General features: G+C 36.0%; 2 protein-coding genes across 2 annotated transcripts in view; one reads left to right on the forward strand and one right to left on the reverse strand.

Annotated features, from left to right (window-relative positions):
* Positions 1-839: 839 nt before the first annotated feature.
* Positions 840-17112, forward strand: part of LOC123561058 (nephrin-like) — a 107187-nt gene continuing 90914 nt past the window's right edge. The window contains exon 1 of the mRNA XM_053516560.1: positions 840-976. Coding sequence (XP_053372535.1) covers positions 925-976 — 52 coding nt within the window. The 5' untranslated portion in view covers positions 840-924. The remainder of the gene's footprint in view (positions 977-17112) is intronic.
* LOC123561062 (uncharacterized) lies at positions 10433-14223 on the reverse strand. Its single transcript, XM_045353226.2, has 2 exons — positions 14069-14223; positions 10433-11914 (listed from the first exon to the last, which is right to left on the reverse strand). Exons 1-2 carry the CDS (start codon positions 14097-14099, stop codon positions 11160-11162), a joined length of 786 nt encoding a protein of 261 aa, XP_045209161.2. The 5' UTR covers positions 14100-14223; the 3' UTR covers positions 10433-11159.

A 17112-nucleotide genomic window follows, 5' to 3' on the forward strand; every position in this document is an offset into this window, starting at 1 on the left:
CATATAAGCAAACACTTATTTTTGTCTAAATATAGAATGACAGGTCATTAAAGCCTAGTCACGTACTCCCACGCTTTACTTTAAATCATTGCGACATATTATGTAGTTCCTACTGAACTTATATTTTTCGTAATCCCTTTTGTGTGTGTGTATTACTGTGCTTTTGTCAATGAACTAAACATCTTTTTTCCATATTTGTTCTCTAGCATTTGTTATTAATCGTGAGTTTATCATGTATTTGTGTTAAAGGAGTAAATGAGTTCCCCCTCAATACATATATACATGTATTTGTTAACAATTTATTGCACACTTTTTTTTTGCAGGTTACTACCGGAACTAGTTTTTGGCTTTATTCAAATTTATTTGTATATCCTCATGTAGTATTGTATAATACCTTGGGTGAAATAAAGTTATCTGTCTGTCTGTCTGTCTGTTCAATACTGTGAAATCATTTAAATTCGCTGGCATGAAATTTCGCGCAAACGTGAAAAGGACTATTTCGCGCGGGCTTTAATTCGCGCATTTTCAATTTTAGAAATGAAAAAATAAAATCAAAAAATAATAATAGCGCTGTCTTAAATTCGCGCATCGGTCCTAGCGCGAAATACGCGAAAATTCGTCCTACGCGAATAAAAATAATTTCACAGTACTCTTTTTTCGTTACATGTTTTTAGATGTTTCTAACCAAATAAGGGTTCTGTAATTAATTATTTAAACATAACGCTAAAACATTTATTCTGTATTCTACAAATCACAACACGAATACATTCAAACTGTTTTCCGATTTTTACTGTAATGTACAGGTAATACAGGTACTGCCTGTATGTGAGAATGCGTCACCAATATTAGCGGTGATATTCAGGAGAAACATATGTCTCCTATAAATTGATTTTTCATACAGTCATCAGTGATATTCACAACAATATGGCAGAGAAAACAGCATTGTTGAATACATGGATATATCTCTTTGTAACAGGTAATCACACACATTTTATCGTTTAGTGCGTACATCTTATCTATAACTGAAACAATGCCTACAACATTTTAAGATTTGTTTTAATGTAAGAATATTATGACTATGCATTTTAATAGTATATTAGGCAAACAATTACTGCGGTTCAGGTAACCCGACTAGATTATGTTTAGCTGATCCTAATTATTTCACACGTCAGGTAGATCTTTTTAATATATATAATATATATTGTGTGAGAATACATGAAGAACGAAACTTGCAACAAATTGAAAACATGAAGAACGAAGCTTGCAACAAATTGAAAAAAGACATATAATAATAGGCAGAGAAAAACAACTCGTAAATGTGATACCAACATACAAAAAGGAATAAAGTCATCACCCTTATTACTTGAAAAGCATCAGTCACGCTTTCATAACATGTGATATCATTACTTTTTTACTTTCGCCTTTACTGGCATCAGCTTAGGCTCGAAATTCAGCAGGTGTAAATTGAAAATAAAACTTTCGCCGCTTATTTATTCTCATAGAGTGTGAAAGTGGATACTGAAGCATTCAACTAGTAATGATGACAATTTGAATCCTACATGTATATCTGACACAGTATGGTTACTGTATACTCTGTTGCTACCTCTATGTTTGTTGTGAATCAATACAGTTTATTGTACCTACAATTAATTCTCCTGAGTAGGAGCTGCTGTAGCTTCTAAAATAACGTTTAAGACAGTGGTTTGAATCGATAAGACAATGATGGCGAGTATGGATATTTAAGCTATTTAACGTTTAACAGAAAGAGAATAAAATATATGAGCCGCGCCATGAGAAAACCAACATAGTGGCTTTGCGTCCAGCATGCATCCAGACCAGCCTGCGCATCCACGCAGTCTTGTCAGGATCCATGCTGTTCGCTTTCAAAGCCTATTGCAATTAGAGAAACTGTTAGCGAACAGCACTGATCCTGACCAGACTGCGCGGATACGCAGGCTGGTCTGGATTCATGCTGGTCGCAAAGCCACCATGTTTGTTTTCTCATGGCACGGCTCATATGTAAAATGATATGCTATGCAATTAAAACATCAATAGTAGATGAACATATTATAAAATGTTTGAATCTTGTTTAATTAAACGGTTATGTAATAAAAATCTACAATATTATCAACGAAAACAACTAGTATATGTTTGCCTTATCAAAACAGCCTTAAGCGGAAATATTGTTTGTAATAAAATAAAATACAGAGCGATTGCATAAAGTCAATTAGTATACGTGTAGAAATAGTACGGGGAATTTACCAGTAATCAATTTGTATATGTCAAGTATATATACTTCGTATTGTGGTATGATTGAACCTCTCTGCTTCAAACGTGATCGAACCGAAACGCATTTCTGATTAGAATGGTTTTCGGATTATTAGAAAGATTATGGAACTTACAAAATCGTTATCCAAATTTCACGACAAAAGTCCTATAATACTTCACAGTGGCTTTAGTAAATGTAGGGTTGGCCACATTCTTTACTCCTTCTGTAGTCGAGATTCCTGAAGACTGTGGGACACACCGGGGAGACAATTAGTTTGCCCTTGTCGTCCCCACCTTCATTACTAAACATATCATGGCCTTTACGCTAAAATTGTGTTTGGTGTTAATATTTGTAACTTTATTGTTATGTATGAAAACTGCTTCAGCAGATTGACTGTTGGTTTTTTTTCGAGCTGAGGAATATCATTTTGAGAAGTAACCTCATGTAAACAAACCTGGCATTTAGTATGAAGGACAGACTGATTTCCAGCCGAAATGATATTAATTTGTACATGTATATACAATAGCGTTGCACACTTTCAAATTCATTCTACTCAGTAACCGGTCCACGAACAATCAAGCTTATCAGCTCTGTGTTCAGACAACTAGCGAACACGTTTAAGATATATGATTAAAAGTTTCCCTTTTTATTCCCCTAACGCTTGAAACATCACTGATGAGCTAATTAAAGTTATATAAGCTACAACTCTTTTTATGTTTGAGGCCCTGGAGATAACGCAAAGATCGTCTTTGATGTGTGTTGATTTAGACTAATGGCAGAATTACGTCACGACAATTCCTCAAATACAAGCTGGATAGACGCTTTAATTTTGCATCAACAATATCAACAAAGTAATGGATGATCCGCCATGTATGAACACTAATTACCAATGCAATGTAAAGTAATGTGAATTATACCATAATGGAAATGGTTCATTAAAATACTTTATTAAAGACTGATTTGTTTTTCGGCGTGCCGTATTAAGCACGATTTTATGACCTCATATGACCTTATGCTACCTGAATAATGTACCAGTCGGATTGCTTGGTAAGGTATTCTCGGTATTTTCAGCCATAATGAGAGATTTTGTAAGAGTGGCGCTGATTGGAGGAAAGGCTGAAAATGCTTCACTCTGAGTCATGTGTGACACTGAGTGAAATGACAACGCGTTCGTCACCTATAACCTCTATAAGTACAGCACCATCGGGTTGTATGCGTACCACTTGAACAGTGTGAGTAACCAAGTATTCATCTGCTCATCCGGACATATTTCTGTTTTGTTAAGTTTTCTTGTTAAGTTATTTCTGTTTTGTTATGTTTCCTTTCCTTAAGTTTTGCTTTTACAAAAAAGTTATTTGTTTTATACAGTCATTAACTCTTACCCTGCATTACAGCAACAATTTCTAACCATTGCAAATCATTACATGTCCGATACAGTAACTGTTAAATTTTAGACTCTCCATTTTAAATTTATCTTTCCGGTGAAAACAGTACTGTACATATTATGAATGATAGACAAATTTGATAATAAGTTGAAGTAGGGTAAGGGTTCATGTTGCTTCCAACAATTCCAGAGATAAAGTATAGAACGTATTTCAATATTGTTTGCTTACTGTTACCATCTTTTTAGCACCAAAGGCTCAAAGAGCTTTTGTTATTGTTTGGTGTCCGTCGTGTGTCCCTCCACAATTTGTAAACACAGTCTTTTTCAGAACTACTGTCCTCATTTATACAAAACTTCACAGAGGCCCCTTTCAACATTGCCAAAAGATTTAAAATACAGGTTTCTGCCCATATAAAACTCAGTTACATCACGCCGACCATCCTTTTTAAAGCTATTTCTTGTTGATTTTGTGCTCACTGCATTATTCAGTTTCTGACTCGCTATTCAATATTGCAAGACTTGTTAGCATACGAGTTGTTGTTGCGGTATTATATTTTACTGATTAATACCTCGTCATTTATTAGTTTTGTTTAATAATTAAGTTGCCATGGTAACATGCGAATCCCGTTCAGTATTTGTTGAAATCCGTGCTAGCTAGAGAAGGTATAAATATGTACATGTATTTTGAACCTCAAATATAATTGTTTAAAAGCGTTATCTTAGACTTTATTTAACGAATACTTTTTTTATTGAATTGGGTTTTAATTATAGATATAGTTAAAGATAAAGTGTAAATGTTTTGAACAGTTCAAACTACTGTAATGAACCAGAATTTAAAAAGGTAATTCTTTAGGAGTTAATAGTCCTTTTTTAGCAAGAAGTCAGTGGTTTACACATTATTATATTATTATACCAGATTTGTTGAGCGCCCTTTTCATATGTAATATACGTTCAAAGGCGCTTTACAATTAAACATGTGACACATCGCAGATATGTAGGAAAATAACAAAACGTGACATATGCAATCACAAAACTGAAACTGAACAATTTGATTAAACGCCTTTTTTATAAATGATATTTTCAATGGCGTTGTACATAATAATAAAAAATAACAACAATATCATAAATGAACAATGATAATATTTACAGCCTTATTGTAACAAACAGCCATGACCGCACCCCCCACCCCTGAGGTCGTTTTACCCCTATTGCCAATACCAGTGCTTTAAACATCTGGTACGCCCAGACGGGCTGCATATAGTGGTTCAACCTCCCGGTAAATGGTGCCATCATGTACTGTTTTAGAAAGAAATACCACACATTTCAAGTGAAACTCAAGTCTTGCGAAAAACACACACATAGAACGTCATAACCCTTAAAATGTGACATGATGAAATAAAAGATGGATTGTCAATTTAGTTAATTACATGATGAATTGTACAGTTAAAAGACCTTCGTCAGCGACGAATGACTTGCTGTAGTTCTGTTTTACAAAAATAACAATGGCATATTTATTATGAGTAGAAACAGTCACAGTTGGTATCTATGTGTTGTAGAAAATTTTGAAAAGGTGTGTTTTGAGAGCTCTTTTGAATGAATTAAGTGATGAATCTTTTCTGAGATTGTCAGGGAGAGAGTTCCATAGTTTTGCGGCGGCAACCCTGAAACTTCTATCCCCGTAGGTAACCAGTCGACTTTTTTGTGGCACAAGGGTTGTTGCTGCATTTGCTGACCTCAGATTTCTAGTTGGCACGTACACCTCCAGTAAGTCTCTCATATACACCGGCGACTGTCCATGCAAGGCCTTGAATGTTTGAATGAGAATTTTGTATTTGATTCTATCTTGTATTTGAAGCCAATGAAGATCTTTAAGGATTAATGTTATATGTTCAAAACGGGTTGTTTTCGTAATAAGACGTGCAGCTGTGTTTTGGACATTTTGCAGTTTGCTCGTTGTTGATTTTGACACGCCGTACAAAAGAGCATTGCAGTAATCCAATCGTGAGGTCACAAGCGAGATTATCAGGGTTTTTGTGGCTTCAGTTGTCAAATATGGTCGAATATGACCAACGTGTCGTATTTGACCGTAGCATGTTCGAGTCACAGAATTAACATGATGGTCCATGTGCATGTTCGAATCAAGCGTAGCACGATGGTTTCGAACAGTTTTTGATGGTCTTATGCTTGATTCGCCAACTTTCAGTTCTAGATTTTCAACATGTTTGGAGTGTTTTTGACACGAAAAAAGAATTACTTCAGTTTTGTCTGCATTCAATTTTAACATGTTTGAATTCATCCATGAGATGATTTCTTTCAGGCATTGTTCAACTCGTGTGATTGTGGCTGCCTTTGATGCTTGGTCAACTGGTTTAAACGATAGATAGAGTTGGGAGTCATCTGCATAAAAGTGGTGGTTTAGACCGTGGTTTCTACAGATGGACCCGACTGGCTTTGTGTACATCGTGTAGAATTTTGGGCCTAGAACAGATCCTTGAGGAACACTGAATTTCATAAGGACTGGTTCAGAGAGTTTGCCATCGATGCATACTGTTTGGTAGCGGTCTGTTAGATATGATGCCACCCATTGAAGGGGTTTATCGGCAAATCCAAAATTAAATTTGAGTCTGTGAAGAAGGGTGTTATGGTCAATGGTGTCGAATGCAGCCGACAGGTTCAACATCACAAGTACTGTGACGTCACCTTTGTCAAGGGATTCGAGAATGTCGTTCTGAACTTTTAACAATGCGGTTTCAGTTGAATGAAATTTTCTGTATGCTGACTGGTTTATTTCATGTAATTGATTGTTCGTCAAATGTTCCTCAATTCTTCTGTTTACCACTTTTTCAAGGATTTTTGAGAGGAATGGCAGATTGGAAACAGGCCTGTAATTCTTGAGTGTGTTTTGGTCAAGACTTGGCTTTTTTAACAATGGTCTTATTCGTGATGTTTTAAATGATTCTGGGACGATTGCACTTTCTAGAGAGATGTTAACAATTTTCGTCAATATTGGGAGAAGTTCGTTTATACCAGATTTCAAGAGCCATGTAGGAAGAGGGTCTAATTCACATGACTTATTAGCTGACTTTTGAACAAGCTTTTTCACCTCCTCCTCTGTTGCCGGACTGAAACTAGTCAAACCCGCGGTATCACATCGTGATATGCGTCCGTCTTCTGGAGTAAATGATTCATTCTTATCCTGGGATGCAATATTAGTTCTGATTTTTTCTATTTTATCTATGAAGAAATCGCTGAACTCCTGTGCTAGTAGTTCTGGGTTCTTGCCTGATGGAAGTGCCGCTTCACTTGGACCGTTCAATAAATGTTTCGTTATTTTGAACAAGCTTTTTTGGTCTCGTTCACTTGATTCTATTTTCTCTGAATAATAATCAGTTCTTGCCTTTTTAACATTTTGTTAACGATTGCGCATTGGTTCCTATACATTAAGTGGTAAACGGCGAGTCCTGAAGTCTGCCATTTACGTTCTAGTTTACGTTTCAAATGTTTGGCGTCGTGGAGCTCCTCCGAGAACCAGGGACAAGATGGTCTTAATGTGATGGTTTTTGAACACAAAGGCGCATGATTGTCAATTAAAGCTGAAAGTTCACTGTTGTATAATGAGACGAGAGTTTCTGCATCCGATGTACTCTGTGACAAATTCAAAAGATCGGATGATAGAATATCAGCTTTGAAAGTATCAATGTCAATCGAACGGAGTTTCCTGTATGTCACAGTTCTCTTTACCGGAGGGGGTTTCGCGGCAAGTGCATTAAACATTACCGCGAAATGGTCCTTGGCTATTTTTCTAGAGCTGTCTGATAACCCAGGATCAGTCACTACTACTGCCGATACTGTTTTATCTATGTCTCTATATCTATGTCTTTATGTATGTGGTGATGACCACGTCTAGGGTATGACCGTGGACGTGGGTGGGCCCTTTCACATGTTGATACATGCCACAAGATTGCAACACACTGTTAAATCTGATGGTGTCACGATCAGAAGGAATGTCTAAATGAAAATTCAGATCGCCAGTTATGATGATATTCTTGTCAACTGCGGCGTATTTTGATAAGAAATCTGGCCATTCGGTATCCAGAAAATCATTTGTATTCAGACCATTTTTCTTTGATGGAGGAGGTCTGTAAATAACGGCCATGAGCAATGTGTAGTTAGTGATACTAACATTACACTCAATATGTTCAAATGTTGAAAAAGTATTGTCACTAGTTGAAGAGACCACTTTTACATCTATCACCGATCTATAAATGAGGGCCACCCCACCTCCACGCCTACTACCAGGGCGTGGTACATGCTTTATTTTGTACCCATCAGGTAACAGTTCACCTAGACATGCTTTATCGATGGAGGTGCCTAACCATGTCTCAGTCACAGCAATAAGATCTAGATCATTCGAGATAATAAAGTCACAGAAGGCTGTCGTTTTGTTTTTCAAGGATCTTGGGTTAATGCAACAGATTTTTATATTTTTCTGGCCTTTAACTATTGTTTGAGTTTCATATTTTATGTGGGATAAATTCATTGTTCTTTTCGAATCAAGCACTTCTTTGTTGATATTTTTCTTATGCTTTGGTCTATCTGTTGATATTACAGTTGAAATTGCCTCAGGTAATGTTCTAATATTGTCCAGTTTAATCCCCTGATTGATATCCCAATTTCGTGTAAGTTGATTTTTACCACCTCTGGCAGATCTATACATCAAAATATCATAATCCTTAAGAATTTTCAATGTTTCTTTGTCTTGTCGTGAAAACCTTCTGGGTATGTTTTCCAATTTCAATAATTGGTCTCTATTATACTTTATAAAGCACATTATGTTGTGAGATTGTGTTCACTGAAAAATATACACTATTTTACAGGTAAAAGCAGTCTATTCTATTGTACATCCAATTGTTTTATTGAATAAATCCACTATCGAATGAATAAATCCAATTAAAAACACAGAAATGTTATCTACATACATCAATGAAACACTATGCAAAAAATCCCGGTTCTAAAGTCACAGGTTTTTACAGAATAATCAAAATATCAAGAGCACAAATTTCTGCTGCCAACACTTGGCGCAATAACACATGGTCATTACACATCTAGAAATTTGTGACCATGTGAATGATGGCGGGGATTAATTCTATTTTCACTGCGCTGTATGTCAGGAACATGGGGGAATAAAAACTTCCCTGAAAATGCTACCAATGTGTCAAGAATAGGTCCACAAGGCAATAACAAACAGGAACTGGCTTACATAAAAGATGAAAATTCCACTTTATATGGAACAATTGAGGATTTAATTCTTTCCGCCATTATCTCACTAGCCGGAAGTGCTGCTTGATTACCTATTTAGTACTATTGTACATTCTAACACGACCTGCAAAGAACCTACATACATGCAGAGCAAAATCAATCTCGGGTTATTCTGCAATAAACCACTCGCGTGAAATGACGTCATCCGATCCAGGGGCGTAGTACGGTCGCAAAAAGTTGTTACCTTTTTTTTTCTAACACTGTTGATACTTATATGTCGTGTTGGAATCGAAATAATAAGTTCCCAAGTGTGATTTATCGTAGAATAACCCGAGTTTTGAGTTCTTATGCGTAAGAATATACCACGTTTGGGAACTTATTTCTGAATTCAACCGGACATTGTGATTATGTAACTATTACAAAATGGAGAAATATGTTTATAACACATTTATTAAAGTTAAGACTCACAATGGTTATCCGATATGCTTGAAAAAATGTTTACGCGACTTGTTTACAGATGAACAATCGTTGCAGCAATGTAGACAGGACTATATTTGCAACAGTGTTTCGTTAATATATCACAGAGTAACTCATGAAATTAAAAGGTGGCAAATGTTTAAAGGGTTAGCTCTTAACAACGCGAGCCTGGTTGTTGTCATTCGTGTCACGAAATATATCTGATGAGAAAAATACGAAATCTGGAGTAACTTTTCTTATATTCGATAATGAATCAACTTTGGGTGTTTCTCCTATTTTAAGTACTAATATATCTTTCACAGTATAGAGTTTAAATTTCTCAGTGCACATGTTATGTACGTATCTATAAAGATACCCGAACGATAGTTAGATAAGGATACAGGTGTCGTACGAAACCCCCCTCGGGCCACAACAACAACAACAAAAACAATAAAACGCAGCTTTCCCAAACAGCAAGCACAAAGGCAATGCATGTACGAATGTGTAAGTGAGTAACATCTGCGGCACCAAGAAATGCAAAAAGTTATTAAATGGTATATGAACACATAATTAATATAAGGTTTATCCCATGACAATCAATTATATTGATTTAGTGATTAAGGTTTTAAACATTACCAACACAGTAGAGTTTATACGTCGCCAAACTCCTTAAAGTTATGTTTTCACATCTCATTTACATCGAAATAAAATATGACGTATGTAATCAAAACTGGAACCACAGAGCTAGAGCAAAATAAAGTGTCCAGACCCTACCAGTCACCCCTTACTGTCATGCAAGGGCAATCCTTTTCACACAACGACGAGAATTGAACGACTATAAAGTATATGTTACATATTATGTAACATAAATAGTAAAAGTAACAGAGGTGACACATGAGCGGGGATCTACTTGGAAAGGTGTTGGTGCGCAACTGGAAGGTTATTGGTTAAAGCCCTACTGGTGTCACGATCGCTTTGCCTTCCACGACACATGTTGATATATCAAACAAGCCATAGTTTTCCAGACAGCAAACCCCACGCCGAAGGCTAAAATAACACTTAGATACTAGAACTCATTTCTTTTATTGACAAATAATTGGGACTTTTAATAATGTTTTCGCATTTGATTCAACGCTCAATGGTGAATCATTCTATACAAGGTATGAACATTTTGTGAGAATATTTTCAAGACGTGTAGAATAGCTTGAGTAAACGTTGTAGTAAATGCTTCTTGTGCGAAAACATCCATCTGAAGATGATAACTGCATCACAACACCTCGACCATACATGCAAAATAAACAACAACAACAACAACAAACTCACAAACACTACAAAATAACAGTTTCTTCTTCTGTACGAAATATTCTACTTTAAAATATGTTTGGTTACAGTTCTCAGGTAAAATGAAGTGAACACTCATTATCAAATGCACAGATCAAATAATAACAAGTTAAAGAAAAACACATTGAATTTTACACATGAAAATAATGCCAACAACATTTAAAAGTTCATTAGAGTCATTTCATATAATATAACTGTCGAGTTTTAGTACACATTTTCCCCGTGTTTACAAACTGGTTTCGAGTTTAATACGTGACACCCACTGTGGCTTTTAGTTTGGGGCTTACGTAATCTTTGCAAGATATTGGATCATACTTCTTTGATCCGTCCAATGGCTCCACCACACATTCATCGTCTGGGGCTATAAAATATACAGCTGACTGTCGTGGTTTCGTGTTTTGTGATGTTTCCTTTGGTATAAGGACTCTGTGCTGAACCGCTTTAACAGCATCAGCGGTCCAGTGCTGAAGTAAGTCTGCGGCAAGTACCACAATAGTTCCAGGTATAGGAGTTGCATGTATGAATCCCTTGCCTGGAAAGTTGATCTCCAGACCCAACATCGTCTTGGAATAGAAATGTGAGCGTTCCGAAATCAGAGTGTTCCCCTAGACGAACCTGACCTGGTTTGATGGCGTTCGTGGCAGGATTAAGGGGATAATTCAAAGTTTTTAGAGTTGTTCCATTAGTCGTTGTGGCGATACATTTATGACAATCTCTCAGAAATGTCTGCCGTTGACCGAGCGCTAATGAAAGTGCGTCTAGTACACGATAGCCTAGTGTTGTACAAAGTGCATACATCTCTTTACAAACGTTTTGAAACTTCTTATCTAACAAATCATCTGGGTCGTATGCTGGTTGGTAGGTAAATGCTTCTTTCAAATCTGCAGGGCGATCAAAGTTTACGGTTTCCTTTTCCATGGGGGTATAACCAAAATCTCTCCTTGTTCCACGAAGGTATTGTGATTTTACTTCTACGGGGTGATTGAAGAATCCTTTTGAGATTGCCATATATTTATCCATAAAATCCTCGCCGATTCCATGATTCTTGAAATAGCAGACGCCGAACTGACAGAAAGTGGTTTTCAATAGAACAGAAACAGTTTCCAGTGCTTCCTTGTCAATTTCTTCTGGTTTTCTGTGCAGACCGATCCTATCTAAGTCAACGACAGGAATAGGAGAGATGGTGTCGGACATGTTGCAAGAATCTGAAAAAAAGAAAGAAAACATACTAACAGCATGATAGAGTATAGTTATGTTACAAAATAACTTTAGAACAAAAACATGTAATTAAGGTTCTGGGAAGTAAACAAATAACAAAACTAACAGTAACAAGATGAATAAGAAAAAGCTGTGAGAAAATTGTTAAATTGAAACAAAGTAAGTTAAAAATGATTTCTCTATATGCTGATAGGGTAAAATTATGCTGTCGTCTGTCTGTCAGTCAACATTTAGCTTGTGTATGCGATGGAGGCTGTATTTTTCAACTGGTCTTCATGAAATTTTGTCAGAATGATTAACTTGTTAAAATCTAGGCCATGTTTGAAAATAAATCATCTGGGGTCAAAAACTAGGTCACTAAATCAAATCAAAGAAACACCTTGTGTATGCGATAGAGGCTGTATTTTTCAAGTGATCTTCGTGAATTTTAGTCGGAATGATTGCCTTGATAAAATCTAGGCCAAGTTTGAAAATGGGTCATCTGATTTCAAAAACTAGGTCACTAGGTCAAATCAAAGAAAAACATTGTGTATGCGATAGAGGCTGTATTTTTCAACTAATCTTCATGAAATTTTGTCAGAATGATTACCTTGATAAAATCTAGGTTAATTTGGAATATGGGTTACCTAGGGTAAAAAACTAGGTCACTAGGTCAGATCAAAGAAAAACATTGTGTATGCGATAGACGCTGTATTTTTCAATTGACCTTCACGAAATTTAAACTAGGTCACTAGGTTAAATTATAGAAAGATCTTGTGTATGCGATAGACTGTATTTTTCAACTGATTTTCATGAAATTTGGTTAGACTGATTGTCTTGATGAAATCTAGGTCGAGTATTAATATGGGTCATCTGGGATCAAAAAGAATGTCACTAGGTCAAATCAAAGAAAACTCCTGTGTATGCGATAGAGGTTGTATTTTTCAATTGATCTTAATGAAATTTAGTCGGAATGATTGCCTTTATGGAATCTAGGTCAAGTTCAAATATGGGTCATCTGGGGTTAAAACTAGATCACTAGGTCAAATTAAAGAAAAACCTTGAGTATGCGATAGCGGCTGTATTTTCAATTGATCTTCATGAAATTTTGTCAGAATAATTGCCTTGATAAAATTTAGGTCAAGTTTGAATATTGGTCATCTTGGTTTAAAAACTAGGTCACTATGTCATATCTAAGAAAATACTTGTTTAAACTCAAGAGACCACATTTTTGGTCCAGTCTTAATGAAAATTGGCAAGAATATTTGTTTCCATAAAAACACTAGGTCAAACATGTTGACACAGTTATGGTGTGTTTCTCAGGTGAGCGACCTAGGGTAATCTTGGCCGTCTTGTTTTCTCAAGTAACTTGCTCACATTAAATATGTTAAGTAGAGTATAACATTCTTTCTATGGGAAGGGCTGTATGCTGATGTTGAAATAACTCGTAGCCAGACCATTTTATTTGTTTTGTTATGTGTAAAAAATGTATGTACTACCATGTGTATCTTTGAAACAGAGAGCAATTCAATATGATTTAACAAAACAAAACTAAACTAAACTATAAACAAACACGCTGAGCTGAAGATGCGGACTATAATATCGGGTCACGTTTTAATAAACGCTAACATAATTTTCCTCACGACAGCTAGAACATATTAAATACTTGTCATTTACTGTATTAATGTGACAAATGTTCGTCATGTCCTGTAGCGTTCGAACTTAGTCGAACATTAACCTGTTTTAAGAAACCAGTAATGGTTTTTCCACTGACCGTTCCCAGACAGTGCCTATTTATGTTTGTGTGTATTTGTCCTCGGTGTCTACTTATGTTAGATTGTCTACGTTTGTTGTATACTTAGTTTTCCTGTGTGGGAGCTGCCTTCCCGGAACGTTACTATTTTTCTCAATTCTATCCCTGCTGAATCGCTAATAATTATCTTTTCGTAATATTTTTTTTGAAGTTTAGGTAAACGTTCATTTGACATGTATAGAGTGTTGCAATATGCATTCCTTTGAGCACTTTTGGTGACAATTATGAAGTTAAGAGAAAGAAGAAATAGTGGTAACAGTATTGACACACGTGTTGGTTTGTGTATATACATATTGCCATCTTTCATTTAAAGTTAATAATTGTCTATAATGGATATATTTATACATACCTGGTGCAATCTTAATATTATCCTTGATCATAAAACCAGTTACAACGAGTGAAGGACGAGTACGTTACTATCAATATCTTAACGTTACTGATAACTTGAAGAGTACTTCAAATGTTTCGAATGCTTTATCTTTTGACATAAATAGATCAGTGAGTGAATATGTAGATGCGCATACCTGTATTAAGCATGTATGCAGAACTGTATTATGTCTTTTAACTGGACCTTGTGTAGTCTCCTATGATGACCAGGAAAAATACCAAACTGGTTTAATCATTTTAAAGACACTACTACCGCCCATATTCAAATATGCAAATAAGAATTTGCAGGGTACTGAAATTTGATTTCCAAACCTTATTCCATGAAAATTTCTATTTGATCAGGATGGATGAGTAATGGCAAGTCCGTATCCTCTCTTCCATTTATGAATTAACGGCTGTGGTGCCGTATTATATCTCTGTCGTGCTAGAGATAGTGACCGAGTGTACGTAGTTATAATGGCTTTTAATAATGTTACGGGCCTTTCACATCTTATTCATGAAAGTCAGACTTCGAATCATCACTTTGGGTTCGGAACCTAGCTTGGGTTGTAAAATTGGTTCATGTGAGGAAGTCATCCAGTTATTTTATATACGTATGCCATATTTCTCTGGGAAAACGATATTATATGCATATGCCATGTTCCCCTAAGGATAATGATATCATATGATTATGCAATGTTTCACTGAGAAAAACGATATCAAACACGTATGCCATCTTCCACTGAGAAAATCTTAAGCATACGTATGTCATCTTCCACTGAGAAAATCTTTATCATCATATACGTATGCCATTTCCCACTGAAAAAATATTTATTATATACATATGCCATCTTCCACTGAGAATATCTTTATCATATACATATGCCATGTTCCAATGAGAAAATCTTTATCATATACGTATGCCATGTTCCACTGAGAAATATTTTATCATATACGTATTCCATCTTCCAACCCGCCCGCTTAGCTCAGTGGGGAGAGCGGGGTTGCGGGTTCGATCATCGGGCGGGTCGTATGTTCTCCGTGACGATTTGATAAAAGACATTGTGTTTGACATCATTCGTCCTCCACCTTTGGTAATTCATGTGGGGAAGTTGGCAATTACTTGCGGAGAACAGGTTTGTACTGGTACAGAATCCAGGAACACCAGTTAGGTTAACTGCCCGCCGTTACATGACTGAAATACTGTTGAATAATGGCGTTAAACCCATAACAAACAAACAAACAAACAAACTTTATACTTTGTTCCTCACGTGTGTTGCCCGATTTTTCAATTCTGCGGTATTAAAGTATTACTGGATTCACGTGATTTTGAACTTGGTACGACATGCATCTGTTCATGCAAAATATGGAATACGTTTATGAAGTTGTGTTAACGTTTAACAAGCTCATGTGAAACTTACAAAATAGAATAAAACTTAAAAACCACATCTTTACATGTTTAGGACTGAAGCTAGTTGGTGACAGTAATTTTGATTTCTGGATTAGCATGTATGGAAGCATTACTAAAACAAAATATGAGACATTAGTGTACCTTCCCTTAGGCCGTTTATTGAAGGTACCAAAATTAACTAAACAATGTGAAAAATCTATTTGCTGTGGTTTTATACTGCTGTATAATGAGTCATATACTGCTGTTTAAATAAGATGATTAAATACAAATATTGACGTAACACACGGTCATAAATTAATTTTCCTTATTGGAAATGACGTTGGCATGAGAACAAACCTAGTTTAATTCAATTTCCAATGTAACTCCGGCTGTTTCACTGTGAACAGTGGCGTAGCTTCTATTAGGCACATCATGCCCAGGCCTGCAGATTATCCGAGGAAATGAAAAAATAAAAATGCCAGATATGCAATAAAAATCGAAGGGTAAGGGGGGTTAGGCTGTAGGAGCTAATGAATCAGTCAAGAACGGGAGTGTACCTGGATGGTTTTGAACTGTACGCTAGATATGAGCAGCTTAGTTACGAACGAAGCAGTGATGCTGCGAGTATGGTGTAGATGAGGGAGGGGTCTCCATCTCCTGGAAAATTGAGATTTAGTGAATATTTTAGGCAAGAGAGGCGTTCTCTCGCTATATTCCATCGTTAATCTATTTTGTTTGTCACATTTGTACTACATATTACAGAGGTAATCATTTAAAATCAAAGTTTAGCACAACGCTCATGCTTAATGACAGGGATCGTGACATTGTCTAAAAGCAAAAAGTGCTACTCGAGCAGCCCAGGATATTGACAATGAAATTGTGTATCGCTCTAGCACGGCTGAAACTTAGAACGTTGAAGAATCAGAGTTCGGTGAATTGCTCTACACAATATACTCCCTGTTTTCGTACATTAGACATCAATAGTAACAGTAGATATATGGCTTTTTGTAATAGCAGCAAATGTTTATACTGTGTTTAGCTATACATGCATTACGTCTTATTTTAAATCTAGGGTATATAGTAGTGTTAATACAGATAAACCTGTTACTTTATGTTTGCCTAAACTATTTGAAGAGCTATACATCTTCCCAATTTACATGTTTGATCGAATATAAGCATTCATTTGCAAAATGGCGACTAACTTAATTTGAATGTTCTGTGTAACCAAATAACATATTTTGTGGATAGGCTTACTAAATTTAATTTGTGTGATTTAATTACTGCGTACAGCAATGGCTACCTGAAATCAGACCAAAGCTAGCATAGAAGTCAGTTAAAGCCATCAAAATATTTTAAAAAAAGTTTAAGCTTTAACTCAAATTATAATTTTGGAATTATTTCAGTTTGCAAATTTGAAATGGCTGTCATCTTGAATGAAGACTTAAACTGTTGCTTCCCTTTTGATGTTCCTCATGGGGAACTTTCTTGAAACTTTTGCGTTTGTGTCAGCTCATACAATACCCAAAGCTATGAAAGCCGGAGTATTGGAACCACACAGGCCGAAATGCTTAAGCTGAGAAACTAAACAGTACCAAGTCGTGCTGAAAGATCTGAAAAGATCGAAATATAACAGTCCT

This window comes from Mercenaria mercenaria, chromosome 10, assembly GCF_021730395.1.
Source record: "Mercenaria mercenaria strain notata chromosome 10, MADL_Memer_1, whole genome shotgun sequence".
Taxonomy (NCBI): domain Eukaryota; kingdom Metazoa; phylum Mollusca; class Bivalvia; order Venerida; family Veneridae; genus Mercenaria; species Mercenaria mercenaria.